General features: G+C 50.4%; 1 protein-coding gene across 1 annotated transcript in view; it reads left to right on the top strand.

Annotated features, from left to right (window-relative positions):
* Positions 1 to 5,221: 5,221 nt before the first annotated feature.
* The window catches only part of LOC130266484 (fermitin family homolog 2-like), a 33,337-nt gene continuing 15,924 nt past the window's right edge, over positions 5,222 to 22,634 (top strand). Inside the window, exons 1-2 of the mRNA XM_056515754.1 lie at positions 5,222 to 5,326; positions 6,520 to 6,688. Of these exons, the coding sequence (XP_056371729.1) occupies positions 5,261 to 5,326; positions 6,520 to 6,688 (235 nt within the window). The 5' untranslated portion in view covers positions 5,222 to 5,260. The remainder of the gene's footprint in view (positions 5,327 to 6,519; positions 6,689 to 22,634) is intronic.

Here is a 22,634-nt window from a genome sequence, read left to right as displayed (position 1 = left end):
GCAGGGGTGGGATTTATCCACAGGGTGTGATTTGTAGGACAGGTTTGATTTATGGGGCTGCTGCCACACTCAGGGGGGCTTTGCAGCCTTGGAGAGCTCCCTGCACCTGTGTGGTTTGCTTCAAGTCCTTTATTCCCGAGGTTTTGGATGTTTCTGGGATCAGGCAATGGGAACAAGAGGTGGTGTTTCTGCTGCCAGCCTCTCCTTCCTTCTGGCTGGGCTTGGGGACAGTTCCCATCCTTAGGGAGCTCATGGCCACGTGGGTCCTTCTCAGGATGCCACATGAAAGGGAGGTGTGGGAATTTTGGGAGATAATTGGTACACAAGTGTGTCCCAACTGCTCTGCACATCTGGGTGTTGCCAGTCCCCTCCCTGAGCTGCTGCTGCCATACCCCTGGTCATGGGGATGAAGAATAAATCCGCCTCAGAGCATTTCTGGGGGATGTGGGGTGGGGACAGGACCTGGCACCAGGTGGGCTGGTGGTGGAACCAGCAGGGAGCATCCCAGTGCCATCCAGAGGGGATGGGTGGCCCAGGCTGGGCCTTCTGGGAGTTCCACAGGAGGAAAATCCATCCCCATCATCATCATGTCCCTTGAGCACTGCTGGCCAGCCCCATCCCCAGGGCTGGATTTCCTTCTCCATTCCACAATTTCAGGATTTTTGCCAAGCTCCAGAGCAGCACCAGAGCGCATCCATAGAGTGGGAGTTGTCCAGAGTGTCTCAGGGATGCCCCAGGCCTCAGTTCCCTAAAAAAAACTTGCCAGACCAGCTTCACCTCCCCCTCAGAGAGGGAAAACTGATGGGCTGGGAGCCAATTTCCCGAACGGTTGGGGAGGGAAGAGCTGGGGCTGGGGAGATAACGGGATGGGTCGGTGCCAGGGCTGGGCTGGGGCTGGGTGTGGGGCTGTCCCTCTGCAATCACAGGGTGCTGGGGGCAGTTTCCCTCCCCTCCTTCACTGAGATACCTGGGTGCCAGCACAGGGTAAGTTCCCACAGCTCCACTTCTCATCAAGTGGCTTCCCCCAAAAGGGTCTGAAGAGCAGCTGTGAATAATTGATGGTGGAATTTGGGGATTTTTGGTTTTTTTTCCCCTCCAGTAAATCATTCCCAAATAGATGTTTCACACTATCTGGCCAGAGAAATGTCAGATCCATCAGAGGAATTATTTGGGATTTTTGGTGTTTCTTCTTGCTGACTAACAGTGGATAAATGATTCAGGGTGTTACTTCTGACACCCCAGAGTCACCAGCCCCAGGGATGGTGATTGAGTGTTGCCTGACATTTGGATTTTCTTTGAGCCTCAGCTCCATGGGAGAAATTCAGCCTTCCAGCCTGGACTTGGTATTTGTAAAGGCAGAAGAATAGGAGGCCTTCTGGAGATGGAGGAAAGCCAGAACGGGAGTGGCAAAGGCTCAAAAAGTCTGATGGACAATAGAAAGTGGTTTAATATGTTGCATATTGTGGGAGAAGAGGGGGTGTGGGAGATGTTTGAGTTTTTGGGTTGGATGGAGGCAATGCTCCAACATCCCTGAGGGTTCTGGAGATGTCTGAAAGATGGATGAGGACAGCAGCACCTGAGAGGGACAAATTCCTGCATCCTGCATTTACTGTGGGAAGTCACAAGGTGAGGATGATGAGTGGTCCCAAAACCATCAGTCAGGCACAGGTGATGCAGAAGAAGATTAGCAATGGGAGGAATTCCTGGGCATGGCTCCTGGGAGATTTTGCAGCCCTGGGGATGAATCAGCTTTTAGGAAAATTTACCTGGGATTTATCCAAATTCTCCATCACATGGATTCAAGTGTTCAGCTAACAATTCCCTTTGGCTCAAAATGATGTTTTAGGATGCTCTAGAACCTGCCAACCCTTCTAGAAGGACTCAAAATTCAAGGGCACTCCTGACACTGGGGACAACACACCAGAAAATGATTTGGGGCACGTTGCTTCCTGTGTGGGCCAAAGCAAGAGTCACACTCAGTGGAGGTCACTCCTGGCAGCTGGAAACAGAAGGACACAGAAAAAGGCTTAAAGATAAATGACAGCACAGGAATTAATGTCAGCAGGAAACCAGTGCCTGACAGGCCCAGCCAGAGAGCCAGCAGAGTGCTGTGTTATAAAGAGCTGATTGCAGAGGAGAAAACCTCCCAGCCTGAGGCTTTGGGAGCTTAATTAACCCAAATACCTGGGCAAGAAGGTGAAGAGGGGACAGAGAAGAGCCCTGCAGGGAGGTTTGTCCTGCAGCACAAGCCTGGCAGGCTCCAGTGCACCGTGGCTGATTTCAGGAATTAGAGGCAGGAAAATGAGAGGGGAATTTGTAGCTGCAGGGCCTCAAAACCTCAGCTTGACTTGCCAAGGAGGAGGCACCTCAATCCAGCTTTGTGCATCTTATCTCAGCATAACTATCTCTTGCAGCCTGGGATTTATCCCAAATTCTGCCAGGAGAAGCTGTGGATGGCCTGCAAGTGTTCCAGGCCAGGTTGGAAAGGGTTTGGAGTGACCTGGGCTATGGAAGGTGTCCCTGCCCATGGCAGAAGGGGATAGGGATTATTTTTAAGGTTCCTTCCAACCCAAACAATTCCAGGATTCTATTCTATTATTTTGTAACCTTTGGCCATGAAGGAGTGTAGAATGTTGGTCCCTGGCTTCCTCCCATGTGGCCTTGGCCATCAGGAAAGGGACATGGGCAAGGGATGGAGTGACAGGACATAGGGAATGGTTTCCCACTGCCAGAGGGCAGGGATGGATGGGATATTGGGAAGGAATAGGAATTCCTGTGAGGGTGGGAAGGTCCTGGCACAGGGTGCCCAGAGAAGCTGTGGCTGCCCCTGGATCCCTGAGCGTCCAAGGCCAGGTTGGATGGGGCTTGGAGAGACCAAACCACAATCACAACCTAGAAAGACTAAACCTCCCCATCTCCTGTGCCTCTTCAAGATCCTCATCACAAATATCCTTCATCCTTTCATTACAGGAACACTGGATTCACTCCATGCACGACCCAGGTGCTGGCACATTTCTGGGACACGTAGCCACGACAGCATCATTGCTCTGCCTTTACATCCAAAAAATAGAAGGGCCACATCATGTGGATGCTTCTGAAATGACAAAATCAGGGAAGAACGAGCGTGGCCAGGAATAAACAAGGAAGCAGAGTTACCCTGCATGTTTCCTTTGCCAGGAGTGTGACCTTGTCCCTGCTGGGAAATGGTCATTTGTGAAAAGGGAGCCTTGGCTGTGGCCAAAAGATGAGGGGATGAAGAGGTGGGGGATTGAAATGAGGTGGTCTTTAAGGTCTCTTCCAACCCAAACTATTCTGCAATCCCACGACTTTGTGAAGTAAAGAGCTTGCAAACCCCACATGAAGAGTGGTACCAGTGGCAGTGGTTTGGAAGGGAGAATATGGGCTGGGAAGTGCTGGAGACACAAAAAGTGGAGGGAATAACAAGCACCTGCATTTCTTCTTTTTTTTTTTTTTTTTTTTTTTTTTTTTTTTTCCCTGAAACTTCATCCTCTTTAAGAAAGAAACTGTAGACAGGGAATATCAAAATCCAGGTAAAGCAGAGAGGTGACAGGAGCCTGCTCACCACCAGCTCAGAGCATGTTGTGCTCGGAGCATTTGAGGAAACAGAGCCTTTGTTTACAGAGGGATTTGGGGAATTTCTCTCTGTGTATGGGCACTCAGTCCTGCTGCTTTCCCAGCTCCAGGCACCCAGCAAAGGCACCCACATGTGCAGGGCAGAGTTCCATGGCTGGTCACCCTGGGAAGAGCCAGTCTGACCGGCTTGCCCGGAGCAGCCGAGCAGGAACACAGCTGCTTTCAACAACTGCCCATAACACTTTAAAAACCAAATTAGAGATCACCAGCTTAAATTTAAAAAGGGACACAACGATTTGGGGACAGGGAAATTATCACACTGGTTTCCCAAGGATGCTCATGGAGCCGTTTCACTGGAAAAGTATCCTGGCTTGCAGGGAGAAGGGGCGGAGGGGTTGGCAGGTCTGGTAGGTATCATCCCAACCCCGATGGAAGCGGCCACGCGTTTCTGCACCTTATTTGGCCATTGCTGCTGGTGGGAGCGAGGGCTCGCTGCAAACAGTGGGAAGAGCCCTGGGGATGCTTGGCTGCCTCTGACGCAAGAGCTGCGCCGGTGCATTTTTGACCTTGCTTTGCCTCTCAGCCGGGCACTGGGGCTCAGGGAGCCTCTCCCTCCACGCAGGAAAGGAGCCCCCGGGATGCAGAGGGGCTTCCTCAGGGAAAGGGAGACTCTGTGAGCGGGTTTAGGAGCAGAAGGAGCCGGCAGCCTTTCCTCAGCCAGCTGTACTAAAAGGTTACCAGCTCCGCGGGGCCGTATCCAATTGCATCAGCTGGGAAGCTCGTCCAACACGCCGGGCCGAGAGTAACCCTTTCTATTTATTGCCCTATTGTTTGAGGCTGGAGGAACACGGAGATAGCATCTGGGAAAGCTTTGTTGTTACAGACCGGCTTTCGCCTGCGCTCCAGAGTCACCCTCTAAATCACGCTGCGGCTTCCACGTTTGGGGGGATGGAATGGGGGCTCCCCTGAGACCCCAGGAGGGTTTGAGGGGGCAGCGTCACCCAATTTCCCCCTAGCAGCATCAGCTGCTTTAGCAACAACACTTGGATAAAACCTGGCTAAGTCTGCCCAGAGTGACCTCAGGAAAGGTTTTATTAGTGTTAAAGGTGTATTAGGTATTGAAGCAGAGGAACAGCCTTTATAAATATCTCAATTATAACAGCAAAGCGAAAAGTGGAAAAATGTTACCATCCTTTTAAGAGGTTTTGTTACCTGTGTGGTGCCAAAGCAACCTGGTCTAGTGGAAGGTGCCCATGGCAGGGGGGCTGGAACCAGATGGTCTTTACAGTCCCCTCCAACCCAAACCATGCCATGATCCCATGCTCCTAAATCTCCCACAGCCATTCACCGGGAATGCGGGAATGGTGATCATGGAGACATTGCTGGGCTGGCTGGCAGAGCATCCCCCAGGCTGCCAGGCGGGCACAGCTCTGCCAGGATGTGAATTCCCATCACCTGGCACGGGGCAGGACACATCCCCAGCGCCGGATCTCCAACCACAGCCCCTTCCGCGCGCTGGATTTTCAGGAAGCGCGGTTGCTTGGCGGGATGTGTGTATCACTGGGTGGAGGAGCTACAGGAAGCGGATAATATTTTTTTTTCCTCCATTTGTGCCGGTTCAGACCCTTTCATTTAAAGACAGTTCCCATTTCCCATATTCACACAGATGATGAGGATGGAGGGAGCCGGCCCATCTCCCAGCCTCAACGGGGGCACGGGCTACTATGCCAAGGTAGGATTTTGCCGAACAGGAAGGATTTTTCCTGTGAATTTAGGGCCAGTGTTAAAAAAAACCCAAAGGACGCAGAGCGGGCACGGCTGCCATGGAACCCACGCGTGTTTGGGGCACGGGGTTCCACCAGCCCGAATGGATGCTCTGCGGACTGGCTCCCGAATTTTCCTCTCTGGATGCCCTGGGACCATGAGCCGAGCTGGGCAGGGCTGAGCAAAGCCGGGCATAGCGGGGCTGGGATGAGACAAACTGAGATGAGCTGAGCCGGGCAGGGCTGAGCAAAGCCGGGCACAGCGGGGCTGGGATGAGACAAACTGAGATGAGCTGAGCTGTGCAGGGCTGAGCAAAGCTGGGCACAGCGGGGCTGGGATGAGATAAACTGGGATGAGCTGAGCCGGGCACAGCAGGGCTGGGATGAGCTGAGCTGTGCAGGGCTGAGCAAAGCCGGGCACAGCGGGGCTGGGATGAGATAAACTGGGATGAGCTGAGCCGGGATGAGGCGGGCCGGGATAGGCAGAGCCAAGCCGGGATAAGCCGAGCTGTGCTGGGGCCGGGCTGGGCAAAGCCAAGCCGGGATAAGCCGAGTTGTGCTGAGCCGGGCCGAGCCGGGATAGGCAGAGCCTAAGCGGGATGAGCCGAACCGGGATGAGCCGGGAGGAACCGAACTGGGATGAGCCGGGATGAGTCGAGCTGGGATAAGCCGGACCGAGCCGGGCCGGGTTGAGTCGGGCTGTGCCGGGATGGTCAGAGCCAAAGCGGGCTGAGCTGAGCTGTGCTGAGTCGGGCTGAGCTGCGCTGTGCTGAGCCGGCCCGAGCCGGGCTGGGCCGGGCCGAACCGGGCCGATCCCAAGCCGGGCCGGTCCGATCCCGGCCGGGCCGCCCCCCGGCGATTCCCGGATGTTGGAGCTGCCCCCACTTGCTCCGTCCTTCGCTTCCATAAAAGGCCAAGGGGCCCGGCTGCCACAGGCGCGTTTTTCCTTTAATTATTATCCCCCTCCTCCTCCTCCTGCTCCCTCCCTTCGCTCTCTCCCCTCCCTCCGCCTCCCGCCCTGCCCGCCCGCGCCGCTCCTCCCGCGGCGGCCCCTCAGGAGCGGCGGCCGCGATCCGCCCCACGCGCCCCAGCGCTGCCCCGGGGCGCGGAGCGGGCGCCGCCGGCCCTTCCCGCCGCTGATCCCGCTCCGTGCCAGGCGCAGGAGGCCGGGGCCATGGCGCTGGACGGGATCCGCATGCCGGACGGCTGCTACGCCGACGGGACGTGGGAGCTGAGCGTCCATGTCACCGACCTGGGCCGCGACGTCACCCTGAGGGTCACCGGCGAGATCCACATCGGCGGAGTCATGCTGCGCCTCGTCGAGAAGCTCGGTGAGTGCCCCGGGACTCCGCGAGCAGCCCGGCATCCGCACAGTGCTCAGCACCCTGAGCCCGTGTTGATTTAACTCCCAGCGCCCAGCTCAGTGCAGTGCCCAGTGCTCAGCGCCCTGCTCCAGCACTGCTTGAACTCCCAGCACCCTGATCCAGTATTGCTTTAATTCCCAGCACCCTGGTCCAGTGCAGTGCCCAGTGCTCAGCGCCCTTCTCCAGTACTGCTTGAACTCCCAGCACCGTGCTCCAGTGCTGCTTTAACTCCCACCACCCTGATCCAGTATTGCTTTAATTCCCAGCACCCTGATCCATTACTGCTTTAACTCCCAGCACCCAGCTCCAGTGCAGTGCCCAGTGCTCAGCGCCCTGCTCCAGTACTGCTTTAACTCCCAGCACCCAGCTCCAGTATTGCTTTAATTCCCAGCGCCCAGTACTGCTTTAGCTGCTAGCACCCTGACCCAGTGCTGCTTTAACTCCTAGCACTCTGCCCAGTGCTCAGCACCCAGCTCCAGTACTGCTTTAACTCCCAGCACCCAGCTCCAGTACTGCTTTAATTCCCAGCACCCAGTACTGCTTTAGCTGCTAGCACCCTGACCCAGTGCTGCTTTAACTCCTAGCACTCTGCCCAGTGCTCAGCACCCAGCTCCAGTACTGCTTTAACTCCCAGCACCCTGTTCCAGTATTGCTTTAACTCCCAGCACCCTGCCCAGTGCAGTGCCTGAGCACTCCAGTTTAGCCCCCACCAGTCTGCTTCAGTACTGTGCTTTAGCTCCCAGCACCCTGACCCAGTACCCTGACCCAGTACCCTGCTTTAGCTCCCAGCACCACTCCAGTGCAGTGCTCCAGCACCCTGCTCCAGGACTGTACTTGTGTCTCCCAGTACTGTGCTTTAGCTCCCAGCATCCTGCCCCAGTACAGTGCCTGAGCACCCAGCGCTGTGCTCCAGCACCCAGCACCCTGCTCCAGTATTGCAGTTCAGCTCCCAGGACCCTATTCCAGCACTATCTCCCAGTACTTTGCCTCCCAGGTCCCAGCACCCTGCCTCAGTACTGTTTTAGCTCCAGTGCTCTGCCTTAGCTCCCAGCACCAGGAGCACCCCAGGTACCCACACCCTGCCCTATCCCCCCATCCCATCCCATCCCATCCCATCCCATCCCATCCCATCCCATCCCATCCCATCCCATCCCATCCCATCCCATCCCATCCCATCCCATCCCATCCCGGCCCTCTTCCAGGCTGCCCCTCTCACCTCCTCACCAGCCAGGCTTTCCCACCCCGGGGCCTCAGCCTCATCCTCTGCTGCTGCACACGTAGGATTTCACACAGAATTAGGATTTCATATAGAATTGGGAACAGCTCCGCGTTCTGGGGCTGCGGCTTTGTGGGCGCTCCGCAGTTCGCAGCAAAACTTCATCCTGGAGTTCCGTGCGAGCAAAGCGCTGCCGAGGGCCCGTGTGGCCATCAGCGGGGTGGTGTGGGCGAGGGGACCGTGGGGACACGGTGGCTCTGGGGACACACCTGGACAAAGCCCGTGTGTCCGGGACGCGGGGGAGCTCCAGGGCTCGGTCCCTGCCCCAAGCGGGGAGCCCGGCCCCGCCGAGCCTCCACCCCCTTGCCTCTTTATCGGCTCTTTACGGCTCGACTGTGTTTGCTCAGCGGTGCAGCCGGGGCTGATGGCTGTAATTGCTCAAATAAAATATTAATTGCGAGGTCCCGCGCGTGCCTGCGGCTGTGGGAGTAGCGGAGCTGTCAGCTGCAGGTCCCGCTCCGCTGCAGAGCCCGCCTGTGGCTTTTGGAAAACCCATCTCCCCCCGCCCCCACCGTGCTTAGGTTTTGATTTATTAATTATCTGGAGTCGCAGGAAGGAAGAGATGGGTATAAATATGCTGTGTTTCTAAAGGAAGCGAGCACTCGCATCAAAGGGTCTCGTGCTGGAGGTCGCCTGAACTCCCCAAAAATTTGATTTTATTCTGGGTTGGTTTTTTTTAACACTGGAGGTGCAGAAAGTTTTGCTGAAGCAGAGCACTCCATAGCTGGAGAAAAAGCAAACAGACTTTCTAGAGGTGCTAAAAAAATCAGCCCGTGAGCGAAGGAGCGATGCTCCCCGCGGAGCCGGGAGATGCCGGAGTGATCCAGGGCCCAAGCGTGTGTGCAAAGGAAAGCCAGGCATGGAGGACCTAAATTAGCTGCTGACGTAATCCATCCCCCAAGAAATGTTTGCCCGGATCCTCTCCACTTGTTAAATTAGGGATTGTATGAGAGGGAAGGAATGCGGCTGATGGAGCTCCCCGGGGGGCTCATCCCTTCCCGGGATGGTCAGATCAGATCACATCCATGGCTGTCTCCGGCTGTTGCCTTCCCTTTCCCCTTGGCTTTGGTCACCCAGCCAAGCTATACGTATTTAGTTCCTTTTAATCTTCCTGCGTGTCAGCTCTTCCAGCCCTCTCATTATTTTTATGGCTCCTCTTTGAGCTGCTGCCAGTGGAGCGGGGTCGGGTTTAGCGGAGCGGGGTGGGACAAGGCTCGTTCCTCATCCTCCTCAATGCCTCCCTTCATCCAGCCTCTGCGCTGCCTCGTCTCCACATCAATTCATTTTGCAATTTTTCCACATTGAAACCCTTTCCCTGCATTTTTAACCTTTTCCCTCCCTGTTATTCCTCTGTTTAATTCCTTACTTCAACAACTCTCAGCGTTAAAAAAAAACCAAACATTCTTCTCCTGCCAAGCAGATTTTCTGCTGTGAGTTTTAAGGAAATTTCCTAAAATAAGGTTTCTTTGCAGTTCTGTGTTTCCCTGTGGGATCCCCCATGGGCACTGCTGGGGGAGGAAGGAACACGGGTCAGTGCCTTGGGCTGGGGTTTGCCTGCTCCATCCTTTGGGACAAACTCTGCAGGCTTTGGAAAGGAGATTTCTGTGGCTTGCCCAGAGTTTCAGAGAGGTTTGGGACATCAGTGGGAATCTGCAGCAGATCAGCCACACTGTGGTTGTAGGGTGATGGTAGGAGCTCTTCACCATCAGTGAACAAAGGGAAAAAACACCTTTCCTCCTCCCAGCAGGAAGGAGAGCTTGGAAAAGAGAAAAATCTTGCATCTTATTGATGCTTGTAGGAGAAAGAGTGCAGTAAATATCCTGTTAGGAAGAAGCAGCAAAGTCTTCCTCCTTAACTTAAGGTTTGCAGGTATCCATAAATCCCACGGGCTCAGTCCCTGCCTGTGCAGAGTGGCTACACTCAGACTCCTTGGGAACAGGCAATTAAAATCCGTGGCTGCTGCAGGCAGGGCTTGGAGGAAGCCCAAGCAGCAGATAGGGATTCTGGTAACTCAAGTGAATTGCAGTGACCTGTTGGCTCCCCTGTTATTCATCACCCGCTGGATTAAGCCACTCCGTTAATTGAGCCGTGCCAAGTTCTTGGCAAAGTCATCCCTGAAAAATAAGCAAAAAAACTGCTGAGGTTTTAAGAGCAGCAGCATTTAGTTGCTCAGTGAGGGCTGGGGTCTGTAGTGGAAACTCCTGGTGCTCTCTCAGGGTTTTTTAGGAATTTTGCCACTATTGACTTACAAACAAAAAAAATAAAGCGAGGCTTAAAATCACTGGGTGCAGAGGAAGGAAGGAAGTGAACGCAGGTTATTGTTGTTGTCAACTTGTTTTAAACACATGGAATTAAAAAAATCCTGCTATTTGTGAAACGTGCTTGGGAGGAGCTCTGTGGGGTTTGTGGAATTCTGTGGGATGTATGTGGGATGCTCTGTCTGGTCATGGGAATAAAGGAATAGCTGACAGAAACAGGGCAGGGGGCACAAATGGTGTCTGGCAGAGGCACAGCCTTAGACAGATGACCTAAATGTGCACTGAGCAGATTCAGAAAGTCGGTGGGTAGAAGTTTTGTGATGGAAATGTGGATTTCTCTCTGGGACTCTTTTACAGGCAGGGTATGGGTAGCAGGTGATTCCATCTCCTGGGGTTTGCTGGGAGCACTGAGCACTTTTTTGGGTTTGTACCTGAGGAAAATAGATAAGTGAAAAAAAGGAATTATCAATGTCCTTCTGGACCAAAAGGGGTTAAGGATGAGTAGTGTGGTAGCATCTCTATTTTAGTGACCTGGGATGGGCAGGAGAGCTGACACAGAAAAATGTCAGAGCAAACCCTCTGCCCTCAGACAGGCTGGCAATGGCAGGCAGTGCTGACATCTCCTGAAGGGATTTTTGGGGTTTTTGGTGAATTGAAGCTGGGTTAAGGGTTTGTGCCTCTGGTTTAATCTCCATTGTTCCCTTTGGCAGCTCCTCCACTATCTCCTTTGTGTCACCTGGGAGAGGGTGGGATGTCACCTGAGGACTGGCACAGGAGTTGTCCCATGCAGTTTTGGTTGTAGCACTTTAAGCTCTTTTTTAAAGTGGTTTCAGCCTTCAAATGTGTCTGGGTTTTACCCCAGGGGCTCTTTTCACCATCAAATAGACTTTGCTGTGTTTTCTTCCAAGGATTTCAGCTCCATTCCTTGCAAGATCAATTCTAAATATTAGTGTTGTTCTGCCTGTGAAGTCTCCTCTCCTTAATGGACCCCTGAAAGGTTTATGAATAAAACACCAGCAAAGTGCAGTGTCATTGATTTGCCCAGGTTTGTGTTTGAGGATTTGCAGTGCTTGTAAACACTCCAGGCCCTCGTGAGACTGGCTGGGGAAATTCTTTGCCTTTGCAACTGGAATGAACTCTTGAAAACAGCTTAAGGCTATGGGGGAGAGATGCAGAGTCCTTGTCCCAGCCCATTCCTGTTGTAAACACAAGGCAGGAGGAGGCTGCAGGGTTTGTTCCTTGTGCTTTGGACTTTGCTGGAAAGAGGCATCCAGATCTGGGGACTCCAGCACAGGAAGGACATGGAGCTGCTGGAGCAAATCCAGAGAGGCCATGGAGATGCTCCAAGGGCTGGGGCCAGGCTGGGAGAGCTGGGGGTGACACCTGGAGAGGAGAAGGATCCAGGGAGAGCTCAGAGCCCCTTCAGAGCCTAAAGGGGCTCCAGGAGAGCTGGAGAGGGACTGGGGACAAGGGATGGAGGGACAGGACACAGGGAATGGCTTCACTGCCAGAGGGCAGGGATGGATGGGAGATTGGGAAGGAATTCTTCTCTATATAGTGCTGGCCCAAGTTGCCCAGAGCAGCTGTGGCTGCCCCTGGATCCCTGCCAGTGTCCCAGGCCAGGTTGGACAGGGCTTGGAGCAGCTGGGATAGTGGAAGGTGTCCCTGCCCATGGCAGGAGATGAGCTTTAAGTTCCCTTCCAACCCAAACCATTCTGGGATTCTCTGCTTGTAGCCACACTTCCCAGAATTTGGTGTCTGAGCATCACTGCTTGGTGCCAGGCATGAGCTCAGGGCATTTCTCCAATCTGTGCCCATGATGTCACCTGGGCACCTTCACCTGGGACATCCACAGGTGCTCATCTGGCCATCATCTGAGATGAGAAGGATTTTTTCCTTCAAAATCAGCACTGGTCACTCCTCAGTGTTGCTTTCCAAATGCATGATGGCCATGAGAGGATTTCAGTCCTTGGGGAGCTGTTTGTGTTCCTTCTGGGGCTGGGTGCTGAGAGCTTGGCCCAAATCATGTCACAAATGGGGATGGTGTTTGTGGTTTGGGCAGGCACTGACCCTGCTCCAGATTTCCCTGGAAAATTTCTTCCCAAGTTTCTAAACAGCAAAACCTGCCCAGCTGGCAGACAGTGGGATGGTGAGCACAGAGGGGGATCTGGCACCTCTGAGCACCAAATCCTGCTCCAGACCCAGGCAGGATTTTGGGCTGTTCTCAGCTGGAATTGGTACCTGGATTTTCCATTTGGATGCTCCCACTTCAGCAGCATCCTCAAGGAGACCAGCAGAGCTGCTCCCATTCCCTGCATTTCCACATTGCCACTTGATTCATCCCTTCCCTGTGCTGATCCTCACCCTCCAGGCAGCACATTTTTGGTGACATTTAAATGACAACATGCCAGTGCTGTGAACACACACCCCAGCCATGCACATTGATCTGTGAGGGGCCAGATCATTCCTTTCCATCCAGCTTTGGACTCCAGGAAGCTCCTACGTGAGCTCAAGATTGATCCTGGCTCAAATAAAGTCCTCTTTGTGAGCCTGAGTGGAATATTCAGCTGAGCTGCCAATGGCCAGAGGAATTCAGGGTGGGGGGAGGTAAAAGCCACATAGAGGCAGCTCCAAGCTGCAGTCACAGCAATTAATATTTATACTCAGAGTGGTGGCTATTCTTTAGGGGCTAAAACAATGAAAATTTTATTTTTATTTATTTATCTTTTAAAATTCTGTCACTCTGAGCCATCTGATTTGGCTGGGAAGAGCTCACAGGTCCCAGTGGGAGGGGAAGGAGTGCAGGGTGGGAGGTGGTGTTGGTGTTCCTGCAGGTCCCAGAGCCTGGGTTTGTCACACCACAGACAGGAAATTGTTGGGTTTGCTGCACCCACCCAGCCCAAATCAGTAGTTTCCTCTTCCAGCTCCTTCAGGTTTTGATTTGACATAAGGCACGTGGGGAAGCTGGTGTGGGGAGCTGAAAAATCATAGAAATCATCACACTCACAACTTCCCCTTTTTCTAATCCTTTTTTTTTTTCTTTCCTTTTTTTTTCCATTTTCCTCCCCATCAGGGCTTGTGTTTCACTGAGTCTAAACCATACAAAACTCCAAGAAATTGTACTCAGAATAGAATCCCTGGAAATGTTCAAGGCCATGTTGGACTTGGAGCACCCTGGTCCACTGGAAGGTGTCTTTGGGGTGGAATTAAATGGTTTTTTAGGTCCCTTCTAACCCCAACCACTGTGAATCTATGAGTCAGCAAACCAGTCACCTGGATTTTAACCCCCGGTCTTTGATGTGATGATTAAAAAAAAAAAAAAAAAAAAAAAAAGTTGTGGATATCTGCCTGAAATAGTGGATGTGGGGAATGTTTACTGAGTTGGGAAAGATGAGGGATTATTTGCACTGCAAACTTCAGTTGTTTCAACATCACCAGGGACACCAACACTGCCTGCTCCTGCTTTGGGTGTTTGGGGGAGTTTTTTTAGTGGTGGTTTTTCTGACAGATGAGGGGAAGGAAGGAGATTTACAGCCCTAGTGGAGCTCACTGATTTCAGCCCAGCATCCAGCCCTGGGTAAAGTCTTGTGGTGTGAAAACAACTTGGAGAAACTGCATTTCTTCATTCCCATTCTGAAATGTGAATTAACTGATTGCTTACACAGGGGCAGAGGAACAAAACTGAGCAAAACTCAGCTGGCTGAGAATGTTTCAGTTCTGAATGTTGCAGTGGCTTTCAAGGGTTTGTGGTGTGTAACTTGGAAAAATGCTGAGGCCCCCAAATTCCTGTTGGATGGAATTTTAGCAGAGTTGCTGTAATTTAATTTTATTGCCCAGGTTTGTTTTTGACACATTGATCTCATCCAGGCTGAAGCTTTTACCAGGTAGAACTGTTGGGATAGACCATGAGAAGTGCCCAGGAAACCAGAGGAAATCTTTATTTATTATTTCTGGAGAACTGATCTTAGTTTTTCTTTCATTCACCCATTTTCCAGTGAGGATGCAGCTCCCACTCTGTGGCCATCAGGTCAGCTGGGAGTTGTGTGCATGGCATGGCCCTGTGCCAGCACTGATCCCACCCTTCCAGACCAGGTGGGATCTTGGGAAACCTCTACTTTTTGGTAAAATGTGGCTGAATTTGGCCAACAGGTTAAGAACTGCTCTGGGAGGGGATGCACATAAAAAACCAACTCACACCAGCAGCTGCAGAAACTTTCCTCTTTACAAATCAGCTGATTTTTAGCTTGCAGAACATCATGATAGCACCCAAAAAAATCTGTTTTACCAATGGATTTTAAATCTCTTCCCAGCCCATTACACCTGCTTGGCTGGTGGTTGTTTTCTTTATTTTCCCCTGTTCCCTGCAGGCACTTGTACTTTGGGAAGGTTTAATTGCTGAAACTCCAATTCAGTTAGAAAGTTGGGAAGTGGAAGAAGCTTTGTCCCTGTCTTGCTCAGCTTCCCTTCCTGGCTGGTGCTCACAGAGCTTCTGCTGCAGGAATTGTCCCCTTCCCTCATGTCCTGCCCCAGGGCTTTAGTGCCAGGATGGGTGAGGCAGATCCAGGCTGGAGGTGTTAAATTCCTTTAAAAGTGTTTTGTCTTCATGAATGAGCTTGAGGCAACAGGCAGAACCAAAAAGAAATCTTGGAATGGTTTGGGTTGGAAGGGACCATCTCATTCTACCCTTGCCATCAGCAGGGATTCTTTCCACTATCCCAGGTGGCTCCAAACTTTGTCCAGCCTGGTCTTGGACATTTCCAGGGATCCAGGGGCAGCCACAGCTTCTCTGGGCACCCTGTGCCCTGTTCTTCCAGCCATGATTCCATGTGGATCTGTAAGAGAAGGACCAACACTGACAGTTATGGAGTGGGGTGAGGCTGCCTGAGGAATCCTCAGGGCTCCAAATGTCACTTTGCAGGATCTGAGCTTTAACCAGGGATTAGCCATCATTAAAGCACTTGGGGAATTTGGGAATTCAGGTTGCCCATCATCCTGCTTTCCCTGCATCCTCCCTCCCAGGACACGTCCTCTGGCTCCCTTACTGGCTGTGATGTCTTTTTGGCAGGACCAGCTCCTCTGGCTTGCACATTCCTTGGGAATGAGTCAGGACTGCAGGCTGCTGTCACCCTGGGACACTTGTCCTTTTTGGAGAGGGGAGGGAGTGATCTGGGGTCAGGGTGAGGGAGGCTGGGCTGCTCCTCAGGACAGCTCCCTGGAGAGGTGCTTTTCCTTCCTTCCTTCCTTCCTTCCTTCCTTCCTTCCTTCCTTCCTTCCTTCCTTCCTTCCTTCCTTCCTTCCTTCCATCCATCCAGGAGCAGCCAGTGAAAGCCTCCTCTGGAGGGGTGCTTGGTGAATGGGAGGGAACAGTTGGCAAAATCAGGTTGTGAAGATCCTCTTTCAAAAAAAAAAAAATCCAGTTAAGAAAATACTAATCCACCTTTGCTTTTCTTTGTTCTGTGCTATAGAAAAATGAGTAATCCACATTTCTCTGGGTTGCTGGTGCAGGGATTTAAAGGAATTCTGCACAGAGCTACCAAAGACCTTCCTGAGCCCACCAGTGCTGGGGTGTTGGGGAGCTGAGGTGACCTCAGCTTGTGGCTCCTCTGGAGAGTTTCCCAATATTCCAGCTGGGTTCAGCATCACTGGAAAACCTCTCTCCCTACTGGGTATGGCTGTGCAAGCATTTAAATGGAACATAAAGCTACCAAATATCCAAAAAGCTAAAAATTACAGGGAAGATTTTGCAGGAAAACGTGATGCCACATCCCTGGAAGTGTTCAATGCCAGGCTGGATGGGGCTTGGAGCACCCAGGGATGGCGGGAGGTGTCCCTGCCCATGGCAGGGGGTGGAACAAGATACAATCCAAGTTAATAAACTTTCAATTGCTAATTGAGCAATCCTGTTAACACTGGAAAGAGCTTCCTTCCTGCAGTTTACTTTAGAAAAACACTGGCTTTCAGGCTTGTTAGGATTTGCTCTTCTCCCTGTATCCCATGGGCTGAGCATCTTGAGCCCTGCACTGCAAGGAGCAGCACTTTGGGATAGCTGGTGTTGATGTATCAGCTCTCAGGACTCAAGTTACCACCCCTGCCTCATCAAGACACGGATTTTCCATTGCAAAGCTGCCTTAGAATCCCAATAAAAGGCAATGAAAGAATCCCACTCGTTTTTCCAGCAGTGCCTTCGTGCGTTCCCTCACTAGCAGCAGACACTGTGTAATTTCCCTGAGCAAGGACAGACACATGGAACATCCACATGCAGCATTGCATCCCAATGTGCTCAGTCTCCTCCACTGGGCTTGTTTTTTCCCCCTCCCTCCTATTTTTTCCTTGTTCTTGAATCATTCTGTGCCACTGCACGGGGGCTTTGACGTCAGGGTTTTGCCCTGGCAGGGGGAGGGCTCCTGAACTGGGCCGTGCTCATGGAATCACAGAGTTGGGAACAAGGCTCCTTTTGTCCTTGTTTGTTTGGTGCTTGGTTTTTACTTTATTAAGTCAAACTATTTTTCATGCAAGAAATATTCTTTTCAGATTGAAATTCCAGCACAGGTCCAACCTTTTTTGGGCACCTCTGTGGTGCTGAATGTCCTGAACATTTGTTTTCCTGAAAATGAAGTAGGATGAAATTTCTTCAGGGGCAGGTAGTGATAGGACAGAGAGGGATGGTTTTGAAGAGAGGAGATTTTTAATCCCAGCTCATTCCTGTTGTGAACACAAGGCAGGAGGAGGCTGCAGGTGTCTTGTTCCTTGTGCTCAGGGCTTTGATGCCTTCAGGTCTGACATCTTCATAGGAAGGAGATGGAGCTGCTGGAGCAAATCCAGAGAGGCCATGGAGATGTTCCAAGGGCTGGAGCCAGGCTGGGAGAGCTGGGAATGTTCACTGGAGAAGAGAAGGCTCCAGGGAGAGCTCAGAGCTCCTTCCAGAGCCTAAAGGGGCTCCAGGAGAGCTGGAGAGGGACTGGGGACAAGGGATGGAGGGACAGGACACAGGGAATGGGACACTGCCAGAGGGCAGGGATGGATGGATAGTGGGAATTGGGAATTCCTGGCTCTGAGTGTGGTGATGCCCTGGCACACATGCCCAGAGCAGCTGTGGCTGCCCCAAATCCCTGGCAGTGTCCAAGGCCAGGCTGGACAGAGCTTGAAGCAACCTGGGACAGTGGAAGGTGTCCCTGCCCTTGGCAGGGGGTGGAACTGGATGAGCTTTAAGATCCTTTCCATCCCAAACCATTCCAGCATTTCCATGAAAACCATGGGGAGAGTTGCCCATGGTGGCAGATCCAGGAGGATTCCAGGTCCCATTCTGTGTCATCCATGGATAAAATCCCTTCCACAGGTGGTGGCTGCAGAGTGGCTGCTGTTAGAAGTTGCTAATGGAAAACTTGGAGGGAAAAAGGGAATTCTACTCCCAGCCTCACACAGAGAAGAATTCCTTCCCAATATTCTGAATATCCCTGCCCTCTGGCAGTGTCCCATTCCCTGTGTCTGTCCCTCCATCCCTTGTCCCCAGTCCCTCTCCAGCTCTCCTGGAGCCCCTTTAGGCTCTGCAAGGGGCTCTGAGCTCTCCCTGGAGCCTTCCTTTCTTCAGGCTGGACATTCCCACCTTTCCCATCTTTTTTTCCTTTCCTTTATTAATACTTTCCAGCCATCCAACACATTTTTTCCCCCCTAGAAAAACCCCAGGTTTCCAGGACAATCACCTGGATCTTGCTGTTTACCCTTTTTATTGGAATAAAAATCAGCTTTTATTCAGATTTTCTTGTCTCTTTTTAATTTCCAAGAGTCTGGTCTGAAGAGCTTTTCCCACAGTTGCTCCATTCCCATAAAACCTTGAATCCTTTGAGGTCCCAACCTGGCCCAGTCTGTGATTTATTTGCTGTAAATTATCCAGGTGTCACATACATGTGGGAGATGTGATTAAAACCCCTCTCAAGTCCCATTAGCTCCAGGAGCATCAGTTTGTCCTGGTTGCAGCTTTATTTCATCAATCTGATGATAATTTTATGGGCTGTTTATCTCTTCATTTCAAAGTATAATTTCTCAAGTGTTGTGACCAGAGGCTGGAGGGATTTTTGTTCCATTTTGAACTTTGCTCTGCAATTAAATCCCTGCTGGGGGATTGAGGGGACTCTACTCCAGTGCACTCTAGAACACTCATATTTTCCTAAAATTATAGATTTTGCCTCAAGACAGCAACTGTGTCACCCAGCAAACACATCAGCATTTCTGCTGGACTCGTGATAAATGAAGATAGCTCTGTTTTTAAATGGGTTTGGTTTTTTTTTTTTTTTTTTTTTTCTCCATAATTATCCTGGAAGGAGTGGCTTTGGCATGTTTAAAGGAATCCAGATTTCCAGAGGTCAGTGGGAGCAGTGGGGAGATTGGAGGGAGGGAGCAATGGGTTCAGCTACACAGGTACAAGAGTGTTACACTTCATATATATATATATGTAAAATAAATATATAACCAATATGAATAAATATAAATAAAAAATATATATTTTAAGAAAAATCTTCAGCACCTTCACTAATTCTCTTGGCTATTGGGGTGTCCAGGGCAAGGAGTTGGGCTTGATGATCCTTGTTTATCCATGCCTTTAACTCAGGATTTTCCTTTCCCTTTCCTTTCCTTTCCTTTCCTTTCCTTTCCTTTCCTTTCCTTTCCTTTCCTTTCCTTTCCTTTCCTTTCCTTTCCTTTCCTTTCCTTTCCTTTCCTTTCCTTTCCTTTCCTTTCCTTTCCTTTCCTTTCCTTTCCTTTCCTTTCCTTTCCTTTCCTTTCCTTTCCTTTCCTTTCCTTTCCTTTCCTTTCCTTTCCTTTCCTTTCCTTTCCTTTCCTTTCCTTTCCCTCTCTCTTTTCCTGATTTTTCTCCTTTTTTTCCTTCTTCCCTTCTTTCCCCTTTCCTCTTCTTTATCCCTGCCCTTCCCCATCACTGCTGTCCTTCTCCATGCACCAAATTAGCCTTTTTTTTTTAGTATTTCTGGGTGTTTTAAGAATATTTGCCCTCTTTTCTGATTTTTAGTGCTGTGAGCCTGTTCCTTCCCCACCCTGAACACCCAGAAAAGGAAAAACCCACCAGAGCAACCACACAAAGTTCTGTGCAATGAATTTTGATGGTTGGTTGTGATGGAGTTTTTTTTCTTTTTTTTTTTTTTTTTCCACTTTCAGCCTTAAATTTCTCTCCTTCCCAAATTTTTTAATACTTTTACCTTTTTTTCCATCCCCAGTGAGCAGGAGAGGGTATCCCCCATCCCTGAGCTCACCCAGGGCATTCCCAGCTATTTATTCCTGGAAGTCTCTTTTCCTTTGAAGGATTTTTCCCCTCCTCCAGCTTCCCCAGAGGGGAGTGGATGCAGCCAACACCCAGCTCAGGGCTTGGATTAAGGTGTTATCAGCAGGAATTTGTCTTTAAAGGTGCTTTAATCAGCTGCCTGCACTCAGTGCTTTTTGTCTTTCAATTCAGTGTGAAGTGCACATTAATTTTAAAATCTAAAAATCAACAAAAAGAAAAAAAAGAGATCACTTTTATTTTAATATTCTTATGAAAACCCTCAAGGAGTTTCAGCCCATCAGCACCAAACTCAGTAAGAAGGTAGAAAACCTGGGGTTAGATTTTCAAATACAAAAACATGTAGATTACCAAATACAAAAACATTTTGTGTAGATTATCAAATAGAAAAAATTACTTTTTGCTTGTGAATTGGTTTCAGTCATTGTATCTTGGAGACATATATATATATATATATATATAATATATATGTGTGTGTGTGTGTGTGTGTGTGTGTGTATGTGGATATATTTTTATATGCATTTATTTTGTGTGTTTATGTATAATTATATATGCATATAATTGTCTCTTTTGTATATGCATATATAAATATGGGGTTACTATTTATGTGTATGTTTTTATACATAATATATATTATATATTATGTATATATATATAAATAGATGTTTATATATATTATTTTTATATATAATTTTAATATATCTATAATTTTAATATATTTTTTTTTAATTATAGATATATAAATTTGAGATAATGGAAAGGCATTTTGCCACCTCAGCTTCCCAAGTGTGCCTAGAGCAGAGCAGGGATAATCCTGATTAAACCCACCCCTGGGAAGGAGCCAGGGAAAACTGTGGAGCAAATTCTGCTCCTGTGGAAAACCCCCCAGAGGGATGGATGGGTTTGGCTCTTGTGCTCCAGAGGGGGATGGTCCTGTTGGGTTGTTCCAGTGGGAATGCTGAAGATTTGGATCCATTGCTCTAAAAGCCATCATTTATAATTAAGGAATGAGCTGCAGCCTCTGCTCCAGCTGCATCTGCTGCCTTGCTGAAGGAGAGGAGAATTCCAGGAAAAACAGCATCAGCTGCAAATCCTCTGCTTCCAAAAATCCACCAAAAATCCACCAAAAATCCATGATCCAAGCCAGGCAGGCTTGCAGAATTCCCACTCTACCTCCTCAAGCTTATGCAGCTTTTAAATTATTTATTATTAACCCCCAGTGTTAAGGTGATGGAGGCATTTGCAGGGTCTTGGCTGCCCTGTGGATTAATTCTGGATGTGAAGGGAATTTGCTGCCATCCCTTTCCAGAGGTGGGAGCCACCCCTGCCTTCCAAACACCCTCCAGTGGGATTTAACCATGCACTGGGAAGGGGGGGAAAAAAAGAGATTTATTCAGTCATATCAGAGCTGTGTTGTCCTGAGCAGTGCAGGGAAGGAGAGCCCATCTGCAGCAGGGGATATCCCAAAATAACAAGGAAAATGCAGTGTTTACACTGCCTGTGAGTCCTGAGCTGGCCCAGAGGAGCTGCCAAGTGACGGCAGAGCTTCTGCAGGAAGGAGCTTCAATAGCTGCTGCAGCAGGAAAGGCACTTACAAAACCATGGGTTGGCAGAGGGAGAGCTTTTGGGAGCAGCCAAGTCCTGGGATAAATGGGATAAATGGGATAAATGGGCTATCAGGCAGGGCTGCCTCCATTTTCTTTGCCCTTCACCCAGATTCAGCCTTGCTGCTTGAATGCTGATTGTGTTCAGCAAGCCCAGAATTAAATCTCAATTCAGAATTACTGCTGCTTGGTTTCTAGGTGGGAATTTAGTGGTGGCTGTGGGAATTAAAATCTGCAATTGTAATTCGTGCTGGGCAAGCAACTGCAGCCAGGCACTGGTGTGGATGGAAAGCTGAGGATGTTTCAGGTTTAAAACACTTTATGGAGCAGCCCTTCACTCCTTCTCTCACTGATGTGTCCTCACAGAGGTCCCTGCAGCCATTTGTGTGATTTAAGGTGCCTCTCACATTCCCAGGACTGTCTGAGTGGCTTTCCAAGGGTTTTGCTGTATAAAACATCCTGATGTCATTGCCTCTTGGCACAGTTCTGGAAGGCAAATGCAGCACCAGGATCTTCCTGGAAAGATAAAAAAAATGACAGCTGTGTTTTCCAGCCCTCCCAGGCTCCAGAGGTTTGGGTTCAGGCTGCAGGGAGAGGGGGGAAGCAGGGAGCAGGGTTTATTTTGGGGCTGGGAAGGAAGTGCTGTGCTTCCCTTTCCCGAGGGTGTTGCTGCTGGGCTTGGGCTCCCTGAGCTCCCTGAGCCCAGCCCAGGCTCCAGCTGATGCTGGCAGCTCCAGCTGCCACATCCCTGCTGCCTGCACCTGGGGATTCCTTGTCTGGAAGGGTGGCAGTGGTTTCTGGTGACCCTTACATGTGTGCAGATCATTTAACACAATTCTGGAAGGGTTTGGGTTGGGAGAGAGCTCACCCACCTTCCACTGTCCCAGGCTGTTCCAAGCCTGGCCTTGGACACTTCAGGGGTCCAGGGGCAGCCACAACTGCTCTGGTACCCTGTGCCAGGGCCTCCCCACCCTCCCAGCCAAGAATTCCTTCCCAATATCCCATCCATCCCTGCCCTCTGGCAGTGGAAATCATTCCCTGTGTCCTGTCCCTCCATCCCCTGTAAATAGTCTCTCTCCATCTTTCCTGCAGCTTCCTCAGGCACTGGAAGGCCACAGTTAGATCAGCTCAAAGCTGCTTTATTCCAGGGTGAACAATCCCAGTTCTTCCAGCTTTTCCTCACAGCAGAGGTGCTCCATCCCTGGGATCATCCTGGTGATCCTGCTCTGGCCTTGCTCCAGCAGCTCTGTGTCCATCCCTCCAGCTCAGAGGGGCTGGGTCTGCAAACACCACTGAGATTTGCTGTAGGAAACTTCTAAATCCCAGGTCTGGGATCTCTAAGGTGAATTTGCAGTACTTGGAGACTTACCTGAGCTCTGACAAATGAATGCCCAGCTCATAAATTTGTAATAGTTGATAAGTAAAAATAAGTTGATGAGTGTGATGGGTTGATAAATACAAAGTGGCCAGTGACTGATGGTAGTAGATG

This window comes from Oenanthe melanoleuca, unplaced genomic scaffold, assembly GCF_029582105.1.
Source record: "Oenanthe melanoleuca isolate GR-GAL-2019-014 unplaced genomic scaffold, OMel1.0 S058, whole genome shotgun sequence".
In the NCBI taxonomy this organism is placed as follows: domain Eukaryota; kingdom Metazoa; phylum Chordata; class Aves; order Passeriformes; family Muscicapidae; genus Oenanthe; species Oenanthe melanoleuca.
This window is presented reverse-complemented; position numbering and strand designations above follow the sequence as displayed.